Source organism: Heterodontus francisci, chromosome 42, assembly GCF_036365525.1.
Source record: "Heterodontus francisci isolate sHetFra1 chromosome 42, sHetFra1.hap1, whole genome shotgun sequence".
NCBI classification, from domain to species: Eukaryota; Metazoa; Chordata; class Chondrichthyes; order Heterodontiformes; family Heterodontidae; genus Heterodontus; species Heterodontus francisci.
The window spans coordinates 5,941,564-5,957,799 of NC_090412.1; the positions used below are offsets into that span (position 1 = coordinate 5,941,564).

General features: G+C 43.3%; 1 protein-coding gene across 1 annotated transcript in view; it reads left to right on the top strand.

The window, feature by feature from the left end:
• The window catches only part of unc5b (unc-5 netrin receptor B), a 232,047-nt gene that overhangs the window by 162,574 nt on the left and 53,237 nt on the right, over nucleotides 1-16,236 (top strand). The window contains exons 3-4 of the mRNA XM_068020412.1: nucleotides 7,963-8,106; nucleotides 14,112-14,215. Of these exons, the coding sequence (XP_067876513.1) occupies nucleotides 7,963-8,106; nucleotides 14,112-14,215 (248 nt within the window). The remainder of the gene's footprint in view (nucleotides 1-7,962; nucleotides 8,107-14,111; nucleotides 14,216-16,236) is intronic.

Sequence of the window (16,236 nt, forward strand, 5' to 3'; positions counted from 1 at the left end):
CAGACAGCCCTTTAAACCGGCACCAGCCCGGGAAGCAAATGGAGGGAGAAAGAGAGGGGGGAGAGTGATAGAAACAGAGAGGGGGGAGAGAGAAATGGATACAGAGGGAGAGGGGGGAGAGAGAGGGACATGGGGGTAGAGAGAGAGAGAGGAAAGAGAGATGGACATGGGGGGGGTGCAGAGAGAGATAGATGGACATGGGGGGCAGAGGGAGAGATGGACACAGAGAAGGGGAGAGAGGGAGATGTAGTTGATTCTGAGACGAGGATTCTGAATCTTAATAAAGGAAACTACGAAGGTATGAGGTGCGAGTTGGCTATGATGGATTGGGAAATGTTACTTAAAGGGATGACGGTGGATAGGCAATGGCAAACATTCAAAGAGCACATGGATGAACTGCAACAATTGTTTATCCCTGTCTGGTGCAAAAGTAAAATGGGAAAGGTCGCCAAACCATGGCTTACAAGAAATTAGAGATAGCATTAGATCCAAAGAAGAGGCATATAAATTTTCCAGAAAAAAACAACAGACCCGAGGATTGGGAGCAGTTTAGAATTCAGCAAAGGAGGACCAAGGGATTGATTAAGAAGGGAAAATAGAGTACAAGAGCAAGCTTGCAGGGGACATATAAACTGACTGTAAACGTTTCTATAGGTATGTGAAGGGAAAAAGATTGGTGAAGACAAATGTAGGTCCCTTACAGTCAGAAACGGGAATTTATTATGGGGAACAAAGAAATGGCTGACCAACTAAATGCATACTTTGGTTCACAAAGGAAGACACAAATATCATACCAGAAATGTTGGGGAACACAGGGTTTAATGAGAGGGAGGAACTGAAGGAAATTAGTATTAGTAGAGAAATGGTGTTGGGGAAATTGATGGGATTGAAGGCCAATAAATCCCCAGGACCTGATAATCTACATCCCAGAGTACTTAAGGAAGTGGCCCTAGAAATAGTGGATGCATTGGTGGTCATCTTCCAAGATTCTATAGACTCTGGAACAGTTCCTACAGATTGGAGGGTAGCTAATGTAACCCCACTATTTAAAAAGAGAGGTAGAGAGAAAACAGGGAATTACAGACCAGTCAGCCTGACACCGGTAGTGGGGAAAATTCTAGAGTCCATTATCAAAGATTTTATAGCAGAGCACTTGGAGAACAGTGGTAGAATCGGGCAGAGTCAGCATGGATTTACAAAAGGGAAATCATGCTTGACAAATCTACTAGAATTCTTGGAGGATGTAACTAGTCGAGTTGATGAGGGACAGACAATGGATATGGTTTATTTGGACTTTCAGAAGGCTTTTGACAAAGTCCCACATAAGAGATTAGTGTATAAAATGAAAGCACATGGGATTGGGGGTAGTGTATTGCGATGGATAGAAAATCGGTTGGCAGACAGGAAACAAAGAGTAGGAATAAATGGGTCTTTTTCCGAATGGCAGGCAGTGACTAGTGGGGTACCACAGGGATCGGTGCTAGGACCCCAGCTATTCACAATATATATTAATGATTTAGATGAGGGAACTAAATGTAATATCTCCAAATTTGCAGATGAGACAGAACTGGGTGGGAGGGTGAGTTGTGAGGAGGATGCAGAGAGGCTTCAGGGTGATTTGGACAAGTTGAGTGAGTGGGCAATTGCATGGCAGATGCAGCATAATGTAGAGAAATGTGAGGTTATCCACTTTGGCAGCAAAAACAGGAAGGCAGATTATTATCTGAACGGCTATAAACTGAGAGAGGGGAATATGCAGCGAGACCTGGGTGTTCTCGTACACCATTCGCTGAAGGTAAGCATGCAGGTGCAACAGGTGGTAAAAAAGGCAAATGGTATGTTGGCCTTCATAGCGAGAGAATTAGAGTACAAGAGCAGGGATGTCTTGCTGCAATTATACAGGGCCTTGGTGAGGCCACACCTGGAATATTGTGTGCAGTTTTGGTCTCCTTGTCTGAGGAAGGATGTTCTTGCTATAGAGGGAGTGCAGCGAAGGTTTACTAGACTGATTCCTGGGATGGCGGGACTAATGTATGAGGAGAGATTGAGTCGGTTAGGATTATATTCGCTGGAGTTCAGAAGAGTGAGGGGAGGATCTCATAGAAACCTATAAAATTCTAACAGGACTTGACAGGGTAGATGCAGGAAGGATGTTCTCAATGGTGGGGGAGTCCAGAACCAGGGGTCATCGTCTAAGGATACGGGGTAAACCTTTCAGGACTGAGATGAGGAGAAATTACTTCACCCAGAGAGTGGTGAGCCTGTGGAATTTGGTACCACAGAAAGCAGTTGAGGCCAAAACATTGTATGTTTTCAAGAAGGAGTTGGATATAGCTCTTGGACAAAAAGGATCAAAGGATACGGGGAGGAAAGCGGGAATAGGTTACTGAGTTGGATGATCAGCCATGATAATGAATGGTGGAGCAGGCTCGAAGGACCAAATGGCCTACTACTCCTATTTTCTATGTTTCTATGGACACAGAGAGGGGAGAGAGGGAGATGGACATAGAGAGGAGAGAGAAAGATCAAGATCCCTCCTGACAGATGGACATTGATCCGAATTTTCCACATCACTGCATCAAGTGTGTGGGCAGACTTGACTACTTGTGCAAGCAAAAACAATGCCAGATATCTCACTAAATCGGGCAAAATGTGTTTTAAATCTGACCTTTTTTTGATGGCCTTCGGTTAGTTGGCTGGATACTTCATACACAGATTCATTGCCCCCATGTCCGTGGCTGAGTCATTTTGTCAAATGTCTGTTGTGCAACATGTTGGTGCCTATCCCTATTCCTGTTCCTCACTTAACTAGTACCACCAAAAACAATTCAGCTCATTGGTGGGATCTTGCTTCTGGTAAAGAGCTGTCATTTGTGCCTCTATAACGAGATTTGTTATATCTTGAAATGAGCTTCTGACCACACATCCTCCACATATCCCTGCATCATTAAGGCTGCCTATTTCCACTTCTTGAACATTGCCTGACTCTTCCCTGCCTCAACTCATCTGCTGCTGAAACCCTCATTCATGCCTTTTTTCCACGAGACTTGACCATTCCTAGCCGGTCTCCCATACTCTACCCTCCATAAACTTGAAGTCATCAAAAACACTGCTGCTCGTGTCCTTACTCGCACCAAATCCCGTTCCCCTATCACCCCTGTCCTCGCTGATATACATTGGCTTCCAGTTAAGCAATGCCTCAATTTTAAAATTCTTATCTTTGTTTTCAAATCTCTCCATGGCCTCACTTCGCCCAATCTCTATAATCTCCTCCCACCCCGCAACTCTCAGATATCTGGGCTCCTCTAATTTTGGCCTCTTCAATATTCCTGATTTTAATTACTTCACCAATGGTGTCTGTGCCTTCAGCTACCACGACCTTAAGCTCTAGAATTCCCTCTACACCTCTCCGCCGCTCTACCTCACTTTCCTCCTTTAAACTGCTCCTTAAAGCTTAACTCTTTGACTAAGCTTTTGGTCACCTGTGCTGATATCTCCTTATGTGGTGCAGTGGAAAATTTTGCTTCATAATACCCCTGTGCAGCGCCTTGGGATTTTTATTATGTCAAAGGTGCTATATAAATGCAACTTGTTGTGTTCTGTAAGGCACTGTATAAATTCAGCTGTCACTGTTTTCCTGCCTCTTGTAAGCCTCTTGATGGCTTTCTATGCCAGTTTGTTGGACTGTGCATCATGCATTGCATTGCTCACTCAGTTTTCAAAATACTTGATTGCTCAGCATGCGAGTGAAATTGAAGTATATTTCAGAGTGTCCTGTTAGTAAGATGGGAAGATGGTGGTGTAGTGGTATCGTCACTGGACTAGTAACCCAGAGACCCAGGGTATTGCTCTGGGGACATGGGTTCAAATCCCACCACAGCAGAAGGTGGAATTTGGATTCAATTAATAAATCTGGAATTAAAAAGCTAGTCTCATGATGACCATGAAACCATTGTCGATTGTTGTACAAACCCATCTGGTTCACTAATGTCCTTTAGGGAAGGAAATCTGCCGTCCTTACCTGGTCTGGCCTACGTGTGACTCCAGACCCACAGCAATGTGGTTAACTCTTACATGCCCTCTGAAATGGCCGAGCAAGCCACTCAGTTGTACCTAACCGCTACGAAGTCCAAATGGACTTCAGCGGTTCAAGGGCAATTAGGGATGGGCAATAAATGCTGGCCTAGCCAGCAACGCCCAAAATCCCATGAATGAATAAAAAAAAAAATAAGGTCAGTTGGCCGTTCTCCCCTTTTAATTATCTATCCAATTCCCCTTTGAAAGTTACTATTGAATGGGCTTGCACCGCCCTTTCAGGCGGCGCGTTGCAGATCACAACAACTCGCTGTCTAAAAATAAATTCTCATGTCCCCTCTGGTTCTTTGGCCAGTCACCTGTGTCCTCTGGTTATCCACCTGTGTGCCCTGTCAAAAGTTGTCATTGTGCATGGCCAGCTTTTTCAATGTGCGGTAACTTTAATTTTATTTTTGCACTATTATTTAACCCGGAACAGGGTCTGTGCAGAACTTTCTGGGCCTCTGCACAGCCACAGAGGTGGCAAATTAGTGGGAACATTGTTACTGACCTCCTGCCACTGGAGACCATCAAAACTCTTCATGATTTTGAGCACCTCTATCAAATCTCCTCTCAACTTCCTCTTCTCCAAGGAGAACATCCCCAGCTTCTCCAATCTATCCACATCCCTGATGTCTCTCATCCCAGAACCATTCTTGTAAGTTTTTTCTGCACCCTCTCCGATGCCTTCACATCCTTCTGAAAGTGGTGGCCAAGAACTGGATGCAATACTCCAGTTGAGGCCCAACCAGAGAGGTTTATAAAAGTTTAGCATACCTTGCTTTTGTATTCTAGTCCTCTATTAATAAAACTCAGGATCCCATATGCTTTTTTTTAAAATGGGGGCGCCATATATCGCAGAGAGCAGGATAAAGGTGCCTTCATATCAAAGAGAGGAAAATGAAGGAAGGACTTTACCCATGGTGGTTGTTGTAAAGCGGCATTGACAGAGGGCCTGTCATTCCTCTTGGAGGTGGTGATGAGAAAGCCAAACAGAGGGAAGAAAAAGAGGGGAAATTGGCTGTGCAAATCAGGAAATCCCCGGGCACGCTGCTCCTGAATTTCCATCCATTGTGGAGAAAAATCATGGGCTGCGTGACTCTGATTACCCAATGTGTGCAGCCCATGGGTAACGTGCACTGTCTGGAGCATGCACACACAAAAAAATCAGTCCTGCGATATCGACTTGAACTGTGAAAAATTCCATCAACACAATTCCTCCTTTCTCCCGAAAACGCATTGTGGCTGCAAATACCATGGTGATCTGTGTAGCAGTCAGGTGAAGTTGTGATGATTACTGGTGCTGGTAACCGGAGCAATATCAGGTCTCATACCTCATTCAAGTGTAGTGGCAGAACTGATTTTAATTTTTTTCCCTATAGCATATCGATATCATTTAACCTAATAATTATTTGGACAAAGAACAAAGAGAACAAAGAAAATTACAGCACAGGAACAGGCCCTTCGGCCCTCCAAGCCTACGCCGATCCAGATCCTCTATCTAAACATGACGCCTATTTTCTAAGGGTCTGTATCTCTTTACTTCCTGCCCATTCATGTATCTGTCTAGATACATCTTAAAAGACGCTATCATGCCCGCATCTACCACCTCCGCTGGCAACGCGTTCCAGGCACCCACCACCCTCTGCGTAAAGAACTTTCCACGCATATCCCCCCTAAACTTTTCCCCTCTCACTTTGAACTCGTGACCCCTAGTAATTGAATCCCCCACTCTGGGGGAAAAAGCTTCTTGCTATCCACCCTGTCTATACCTCTCATGATTTTGTACACCTCAATCAGGTCCCCCCTCAACCTCCGTCTTTCTAATGAAAATAATCCTAATCTACTCAACCTCTCTTCATAGCTAGCGCCCTCCATACCAGGCAACATCCTGGTGAACCTCCTCTGCACCCTCTCCAAAGCATCCACATCCTTTTGGTAATGTGGCGACCAGAACTGCATGCAGTATTCCAAATGTGGCCGAACCAAAGTCCTATACAACTGTAACATGACCTGCCAACTCTTGTACTCAATACCCCGTCCGATGAAGGAAAGCATGCCGTATGCCTTCTTGACCACTCTATTGACCTGCGTTGCCACCTTCAGGGAACAGTGGACCTGAACACCCAAATCTCTCTGTACATCAATTTTCCCCAGGACTTTTCCATTTACTGTATAGTTCTCTCTTGAATTGGATCTTCCAAAATGCATCACCTCGCATTTGCCCTGATTGAACTCCATCTGCCATTTCTCTGCCCAACTCTCCAATCTATCTATATTCTGCTGTATTCTCTGACAGTCCCCTTCACTACCTGCTACTCCACCAATCTTAGTGTCATCTGCAAACTTGCTAATCAGACCACCTATACTTTCCTCCAAATCATTTATGTATATCACAAACAACAGTGGTCCCAGCACGGATCCCTGTGGAACACCACTGGTTACACGTCTCCATTTTGAGAAACTCCCTTCCACTGCTACTCTCTGTTTCCTGTTGCCCAGCCAGTTCTTTATCCATCTAGCTAGTACACCTTGGACAATATGAAATATAATATAATATAAAATAAAAACAAGAAATGCTGGAACCACTCAGCAGGTCTGGCAGCATCTGTGGAAAGAGAAGCAGAATTAACGTTTCGGGTCGGTGACCTTTCTTCGGAACTGACAAATATTAGAAATGTCACAGGTTATAAGCAAGTGAGGTGGGAGTGGGGCAAGAGATAACAAAGGAGAAGGTGTAGATTGGACAAGGCCACATAGCTGACCAAAAGGTCATGGAACAAAGGCAAACAATATGTTAATGGTGTGTTGAAAGACAAAGCATTAGTACAGATAGGGTGTTAATGGACTGAAGGTTGAACAGCAGCAAGTGCAAACATGAAAAAAAACAGTGGGTAAGCAAACTGAACAAACTAAGATGAAATGAAATAAATGCAAAAAAAAGATTGTAAAAATGTAAAAAAGAAAAAAAGAAAAAATAACTAAAAATGGAAAGTAAAAATTTTTTATGAAATATAACATGTACAGGTATAATACTTCATCCATCTCGCACTGTTAGAAATGCTAAACAATTTTGAAATGCCAATGTGCTTCTGGTCTGTAATCTGAAATTATTGATGAGCACATTCCATTCTCTTTAGTTCCCTGAACATGCACCATGAACACTTTCTTAATAACAATTAGACATTGTGGCCTTAAAAGGACATAGATCCACCTAAGTAGAATGTTCTATTGTGCCTTAAGAGATATATTACTCCTTGCCCTTAAAAAAAAAAGCACACCATTCGATTTACTGTCCTTCTGAAAGTGCGTGCCCAGAATTTGATGCAATACTCCAGTTGAGGCTCGGGATGTCACAGGAGAGTTGCTCATGTCTGGATGTAGTTGCATGTATGTGTAAACCTGTTTACAAACAGTGACCTTTTCTGTCTGTTAAGGTCAGTGCGAAAGATCACCAGGTACTATCCCAACAAAAACAGGCCATTCTCTTGGTGCCCTGGCCAACATTATTCCTTCAGCCCACACTATTTCATCTCACTGTTGGATCTTGCTGTGCACACTGCTGACTCATCTTGCTTGCATATCAGTGGTTGACGCGTTTCAAAATGACCCATCTGTGTCTGAAGTGCTTTGGGGAGTTTGCGAGAGATGTGATAAGGCGCTCCGTTTACAAACTCAAAATCAAACTGGAAATGGCGCACAAAAATGGCACTCGATTATTAAACTGGATGAAATTGATCAACGGGGAACTGAAAAAAAAAATGTGGGATTGGAAAGCGAGAGCAGTTCTTAAAAAAAAAAAGTCAACATTCATTGGGCGGCAGTAATGTTATGCCGGGCACGTCGCAGCTCCTGGGCTGTTTGTAATTGTTCTCTTTCCTTGTACAGGGCTGGTGGTTCGGGAAGTTCACATCGAGGTCTCGCGTCAGCAGGTGGAAGAGCTCTTCGGTTTAGAAGACTTCTGGTGCCAGTGTGTCGCCTGGAGTGCCTCAGGGACAACCAAGAGCAGGAGAGCTTACGTCCGCATTGCCTGTGTGTATACCTGGTTTTTAGACACCTCACTATTTTGAATAGTCAACTTGAAAACATCCTGTACTATTGTATTATCTCTCCTTGTTGTCTTTGTGTATTATTTAGTCTCAATTTTTCTCCCTGTCTTCTGGCCCTTTTTTACATGAAGGGGATGGGATCACAGGAAACCTTCCTAAATGGCAAGTCTTCAGGTGCAATCCTAGATAGTGTTAATTTGCAACTGTTTATTCACCATGACAGGCAGGAAAGGGTGGGAGACCTTCACTACTGAGACCAATCTTGTTATTCCCTTATCATCCCATTTTGCACCTACCAAGTATCAGTGAAGCAATCAGAAAGAGCACACTGGTACTGAGGTCAACTGTAAATCCTTCACTCCAACCCCATCTGAAGTGAGCTCATTCAACATTAACTGGGTTTGAACCTGCAACATGCCTGTCCTCTATAGTTCAGTTTCCCCCTTGGAAAGTGGCTCAATCAACTGAGCCATTAGCAAGTCCTATTTTGAATACTTAGTCCGAAATGAGTGATCCTGCAATTAAAGCTGCCCTCTTCCACCTGAACTGAATACCAAAATGTGACTTACCTCTCCCAGTGTCCTACATAAGAACATTAGAAATAGGAGCAGGAGTAGGCCATTCAGCCCCTCGAGCTTTCTCCAACATTCAGTAAGATCATGGCTGATCTTCAACCTCAACTCCACCTTCCTGCACTATCCCTTCATGCCTTAAGTGCCCAAAAATCTGTCGACCTCTGTCTTGAATAGATTCAAAGACTAAGCACCCACAGCCCTGTGGGGGAGAGAATTCCTCTGTGGCTCCACTGAAAGCAGTGAGTCACAATGGATGCTGAGAGTCCAGGCTTGTCAAAGCCACAAGGACTGTGAAATTTCATCACAGTGTCATGTTTGCCTGAATCCCTCGCTCTGTTAGTTTGGCAGAGAGCGTGATCCCATTTATTGTCACTCTTGAATTCAGTATAATTCTGTTGTTGTGACCATTTAGCTTGGAAGTCAGGATATACCTTGTGGCAAGAAAACAGTCACTGCAAAAGGGGAACCAGTCAAGTTCCTAAGAGAAGGCATTGGCAGCTAAATGTTTCGTTAGCTTGCATTATGATGCAGCATGGGCTAACATGGAGTTTGCTTGATTGCCTGAGAGAGTACGGATTAATTTCCCTACAATCATTCTTAAATAGGCCCAGGAACATAAGGCCATTCAGCCCCTCTAACCTGTTCTGCCGCTCAATGAGATCATGACTGATCCCATGCACCTGCCTTTGCCCCTTATCTCTTAATACTTCTGGAGAACAAGAATCTATCAATCTCAGATTTAAAATTAACAATTGATCTAGCAACAAATGCCATTTATGGAAGAGAGTTCCAAAATTCTCCCACCCTTTCTGTGTACAAGTGTTTCCTAAGTTCACTCCTGAAAGGTCAGGCTCTTATTTTTAGACTATGTCTCCTTGGCCTAAACTCCCCAGCCACAGAAATAATTTCTCTTTGTCAACCCTGACTGTGCCTTTTAATCCCTTAAAAACTTTAATCAAATCACCCCTAGTCCAGATATCTTTCTGGCAAATCTACACTGCACTCTCCACCCCCCAACCCCCCACCCAGGGCTGATACATTTTGTTTTGATATTCATTCATGGGATATGGGTGTCGCTGGCTAGGCCAGCATTCATTGCCCATCCCTAGTTGCCCTTGAGAAGGTGGTGGTGAGCTGCCTATTTGAACCGCTGCAGTCCATGTGGGGTAGGTACACCCACAGTGCTGTTAGGAAGGGAGTTCCAGGATTTTGACCCAGCGACAGTGAAGGAATGGTGATATAGTTCCATTGGGTTAGGTTTCCCATTGTAAGGATGAACAGTAAAGTCAGGGTTACTTGAAAAGGAAAACTCCAAGTCAAAAGATATTAAATACATTATTGGGACAATGACTGCAAACAATCTCACAGCCACTAACAGGTCCTTCCTAAGGTGTGATGTCCACAACACAGTGCATGTGTTGCCAAACCTTCTATTGGGCCTCAAAAATCTAGTCCCTTACCCTTTGAATGCTTTACTATTTCAAATTCATTTTGAGAGATTGTCTCCTTCAGAACAACCCAACTTTTTCCAGTTGCGCTCTCTAGTGCAAAAAGAAATTGACCAAAAATGTAACTCTATCCTTGCCCAACCCCCACCAACTAACACAAATGAAATTGAAGTAGTATATAATACTACTGAGCAGCAGAATGCCAGGGAGTGATTGGAAAGCTGCAATTAATCTAATTTCAGGGTTCACTTGACAGTGATAAACCATTCACAGTTCACTCTTGCAGTATGTGACTTCACCCGAACTTCTCAATCAGGTTAGTGCCGTGTAATCACTCCCAGGTGTCCCTTACACTGCAGATGACTCACAGCAGCTCTTACAGTTCCAGCACTGTGCCGTGCAGTCTGGAATACATTTCAGAGCACAGATAGAAACTGAAAACACTCAGCTGAAAACCTAAGGAAGCTTTCAACTGATTTGTTTTCAAGGACTTGATTCCCGAAAGGAATTGCAGCAGGTCCAAACCCTTCTCCCACTGAAGCAAGGGCGAGACAAAATTAAAACCTCAAGTGTGATTCTCTAGATATAAAATAAGCCGGGGAAAAAAATAGTGAAAATTGTTTTTAATACTTTTTTTTTTCTTATTCTTATCACCTCTGCCAAACACTCGGCTATTTACCACGGGAAAAAGCTGGCATACCTCTCAGCCAGACAAATATTTTATGCTTGTACAAATATTTCACCCCAGGTCAGAGGTGAGATAGCTGCTGTCAGCATAGCGGGAGCATGCTATAATAAGATTCAGACCCTCTAGGGCTAGGCAGAGGCATTGGGATAAGCCAGGGTTCCTGCTATTGTCCATTTAAGTCTTTCCAGAACATGCAAATCTGTGTACTTCTGTGTGAGGACAGGATCAGACTGGGCAGCGATGCCGCTTGCAGTCAAATAGCCTGCTGGCTTCTCTCTTGGAGGATGACCACTTGACTGAGGCTGTCAGCCATGAATCACAGTAAGGACAGGCAGCAATCGGAAGGAAGGCTGTTTTCTGTTGGTTGTCAAGTGCGTTTAGTGTCCTTAAGGGCCTGACATCAGACGCTATATAAATGCATTACATAGCCTGCACACCACGGAAACAGGCCATTCAGCCCATCTGGTCTATGCATGCGCCTATACTCCACGAGTCTTCTCCCACTCTATTTACCTCTCCCCATCTTGCCGCTCTCCTCCCACCCGCCCCCATTCCCTCTGTCCCCTTCTCCTTCATGTACTTTAAAAGAAAATGTGTTTGTTACAACTGCAGTAGTTGTGAGTGAGCAAGATATACTGTGAGATACAGAGCTGACAGGGCCTTGTTTTCAAGTATTTGTCAGAACTATGCAGTTCCGTAGGTCATTTTAAAAAGAAAAGTCATTATTTGGAAGCTTGGGAACTGTGTTGTGAAACCGACTGTGATCAAAGGCAGTCTTCTCTCTCGCCTCATTCTCACAGCACACTCTGTTACTCTTTCCTTTCAAGGGGAGATGTTTGAACTGATATTGACATGGCCATTTCATGGTGGTTTTCTGTGGCTCTGCCAGGTATCACAGCAAGAGGAACGTCTGTCATGGTGTTAGGAGAAAAAGAAAGCAGTGTTATTAGTTTGCTTTGCTTTCCTTGTGCCAATTTTCTCTCCCACCTTCTACTTCTCAAGGTGTTAACTCCTTGTTAGGACACAGTTGCTGGTTTTCCACCAGTGTGTTGCTGGGATACAGTTGCCATGAGATGAATGCACTCGCAAGCATTAATGAACCCTGAGGTTCATCCCCACTGCCCCTCCCCCCCACACTCCGACATGACATAACTTCGAAAGAGAACTCGCTGCTTCCTACCCTTCAGCGAGTTTCTTATCCATTCCCATGGTTTACATTGAATTCCCACAACTTTTAATTAAGAGTTTTTCATGCGCAACTTTGTCAAAAAACCTTTTGGAAATGGAGATGCACCACGACGGAGGGATTCTCGCAGTCCATTTGCGTTGTCACTTGAAAGAAGTCGAGAAGTTTGGTCAAGATTGACCTTCCCCCTGCTGCTCTTCACTCATTTGCTATTGTACAAATAATCCTCGAAATTACATCTGATATTTGATTCCATTATTTTACACGGAAGTGAAGATAGATTAATGGACCTGTAGTTGCCTGTGTCTGTTTTGTTTTTTTTGACCATGAGCACCTCTTTAACCTGCTTCCATTCCTCCCTGGTGTCCTCTGATTCCCTCATAATGATGGTCAGTGTTGTGCAAATCATCTCCTTAGTCTTTTTCTGCACTCTGCGATAAAAACCATCTGTCCCTGAGAGTTTATCTGTTTTAAGATCGATTAGCCTGTCTAAGATTTCCATCTCCTTTATAACAAAGCCATTGATTATACCTTGTTTGGAGAGGGCACATGTCTTCCCATGGGAAAACTTGGATGAAGCATTCATTTAGAATATTTACTATTTTTTGCCTGTCCTCAATTAAAGGCAATTTGTATCTTTTCTAATTTTCACTTTTCCCTGGTCACACCCTTACTGATTATTCTCTTCTGCTCAGCCTCTGCTAGTTTTCTTTATTCTATGTCTCTCTCTTCCTCTCTAATATTTTTTACATGTTTCTGTAATTCCTTGTGTGCATCCCATTGAACCCTTCTCCTTTTTCCCTGTAGAATTTTTACAGGCCATTTTCCCCTCTTTATCTCAATTTTAATTTATTTTCTGATTTACTTATCGTTTTGGGTGTCAAGTCTGAGCTTCTGGTTTGGAGCGTGTATTTATCCTGCATGCTCAGCAGAACATCTTTAGAGGTGATCCATTTATCTTTCACAGATGTGATATTGAACAACCTTTTCCAGTCTATTTATTTCAGTTGTTCCAACATTGATTATAAATTCAATGGCGTTTTTAACAAAAAGCATCAAGTGTAGAGATGCATCTATCTGAATCATTGCACTATCATCGCTAGAACAAAACGGATGATGTGATCATTATACTCCTGTTTGTGGGATCTTGCTGTGTGCAAATTGGCTGCCGTGTTCCTTAGCTTTAAAGAGAGGCCTGCATTTATATAGCACCTTTCACAATGTCTCCTCGCGCTTCGCAGCCGATGAAGTACTTTTGAAGTGTAGTCACAGTTGTGATGCAGGAAATGCAGCAGCCAGTTTGTGCACAGCAAGATCCCACAAACAGCAAGGTGATGCTGATTCAGGGATAACTATTGGCCAGGATGCTTGGGATAACTGCCCTGCTCTTCTTTAAAGTAGCAAAATGGGATGTTTTATGCCCACCTGAGAGGGCAGATCAGGCCTCGGTTGAACATCACATCTCAAAGACAGCACCTCCACCAGTGCGGCACTCCCTCAGTACTACACTGGAGTGTCGGCCTTGACTTTTGTGCTCAAGCCCTAGAGTGGGACTTGAGTCTGGAACCTTGTGACTCAGAGACAAGAGTGCTACCAACTGAGCCATGGATAACAGTAACAACACTGTAAAAGTACTTCATTGATGGTAAATGCTTTGGGACATCTTGCAGTCATGAAAGGCACTCTATAAATGCAAGTCTTTTGTTCTCTCGTACTTAGTTTTCTGTGTGAGTCATTAAGCCTCACCTGATTAAACTTAACAACTGTGTCTGCAGTAAGTCATTTACAGATCATAAATACAATGAAAGTTGGTCAAGGACACCACTGCAAGATGATCAATGGGTTCTTGCAACGAAGCCCAAAGGTCACTTGTAACTCAACCTCACCCCCCATGTCCCTGAACAGATGTGTTGCTCCATGTGTATCTGGACGGTACTCCACAGCTCATGGTCTCTGGCATGAAATGGAGAGAGATAGACATTGGGCGACAAAGAGTTAACGAGTGACCGTGGTTCTATGATAACATCGGTGGTTTCCTGAGGAGCTCCAGTCCAGAACTACTTCAACTTGACTTTTTGTTGTTCTATCCAGACCTGAGGAAGAACTTTGAGCAGGAACCATTGGGAACAGACGTGTCACTGGAACATGAGGTTCTGCTGCAATGTCGCCCACCAGAAGGAGTCCCACCAGCAGAGGTACAGTGCACCCTTGTAGAGTTAAGAACAATCAGGCCAGGTCAGTGCTTTATCAATGGACTTTGCACAGTTCTGATTTCCATAATATAAAAAGGAGAGAGGAGAAAGTGTAAAAAAAGATTCACAAGGATGATGCCTGAATTGAGGGGATATACTTAGAGGGAAACTCTGAACAGGCTGGGACTCGAGAAAAGATAAGGCTGAGGGGTTACCTTTAAGATTATGAAAATGTTTGTTAAGGTAGACATCAAGAAAATGTTTCCACTTGTGGTTGAGTCCAAAATTAGAAGTCATAAATACAAGATGGTCACTAATAAATTCAATAGGGAATTCAGGAGGAACTTCTTTACTCAGACGGTGGTGCGAATGTGGAACTCGCTGCCACATGAAGCAGCTGAGGCAAATCGCTTTGTTGCATTTAAGGGGAAGCTGAGGGAGAAAGGAGTAGAAGGATATGCTGTTGGGGTTAGATAAAGCAGTGTGTGAGAACACTTGTGTGGAGCATAAACACCAACATAGACTAGTTGAGCCGAATGGCCTGTTGCTGTATAGACTCTATAACTCGACGTGTGTGGTTCACGTCTTTACTTTGCAAAGTAGCTCTTCCGTTTTGTGTTCTATCTGAATAAATAGAGAATCGGGAGGCAGGAAATGACATCCTAGTTGCTTGTAGTTAAAGACACTTATTCTCGGAACATTATTGGGGCCATGAGAAGACTGTGGTAATGATTCACTGGAATCATGTCAGGAATGAGAGCTTATAGTTGGGAAGGAAGATTTTTTTCACAATTTTGAGTGGTACCTATAAAGTTAGAGTTGTTATGGAGATTCTCTTGGTTGAATTCTAAGTTTAAATTGATAAACTGACAACATTTTGAAACCTATAACTTGGGTGATAGGTTTAAACTAGTGTGTAAATTGGTTAGAAAATGCTGTAACAACTGCTTATTGCTATCTTTTATATGAATGCTTTAGCAACACACCAGATTCTATAATGAGTAGAGTTCACTGTAGTATCTAATGTAAGCATCTTGTGTCTTCCAACACTTCCAAGTGTTAAAACTGAAAGGTGGTCATCAATTCGAGCTAAACGTTTTGGCCAGGTTCCACCCCCCCAGTCTATCAACAACACCATGGTGGATATATAAATAGTTCCATCATCTACCGTGATTATTAAGAAGACCTGGTGATACAGCCGTTGCAATATCCACGGTGTGCTCTGGCATCTTGTGGCACTGGAATTAGTCTGCTGTCAAATTTTGAAGGTGCAAAATGGTGTGTAACGTGGGAAATGGTCTATGCCTCTGCTTAATTTACTGAATAGCCATGACAAATTAGCAAGCCTCAACAGAGGAATTCAGGCTTTGATAAATGTGCCTGCGGCAGGGCTGGGGAGAGACATTATTCCAGTGCAACAACAGCACTGGAATAATTTAGTTATTTTAATGTATTTAACCCCTCCACCTGTTCCTTTTGCCTCAGACATTGTTTTCCGTGGTAGGAGCAAAAGAGTTGAGGTGTAGGAATGTCCGCCAGTGATTTCCCCATCACCACATGTTGGAGGACAAGGAGGAGAGACAGGGTGGTGTAAATCTTTCGAGAGAAGTTGAGCATCAGATCAGAATTGTTTCTTGCTTGGCGAACTGGCATGAAACGGGGGCATTTCTGTGGCTCCCCCATTCCTAAGGGGATGACCATTCCACTTTTCCACAATACACAATAGACCCTAGGATTTATTGCTTGTTCTATGAATGAAGGGAGAGCATGCAAAGATTCTCCATTCAAAACCTCCTCTTCAGTAACCTCCCCTCCCTTCCATTTCACTCCCCTTTAGGACGGTTAATCTGAAAGTCTTTACATGAATTTTCAGGTATTGTCATAGTTGTTGAATATATTAAACATGGCAATAATAATACTAAATATCAGCTTCTGAACAATTTAAACATGATTTGATGCATTTTCACACAAGATAAATAAACCCTTTGAGATCTCTGTGCTCCTCCAACTCTGGCATCTTGTGT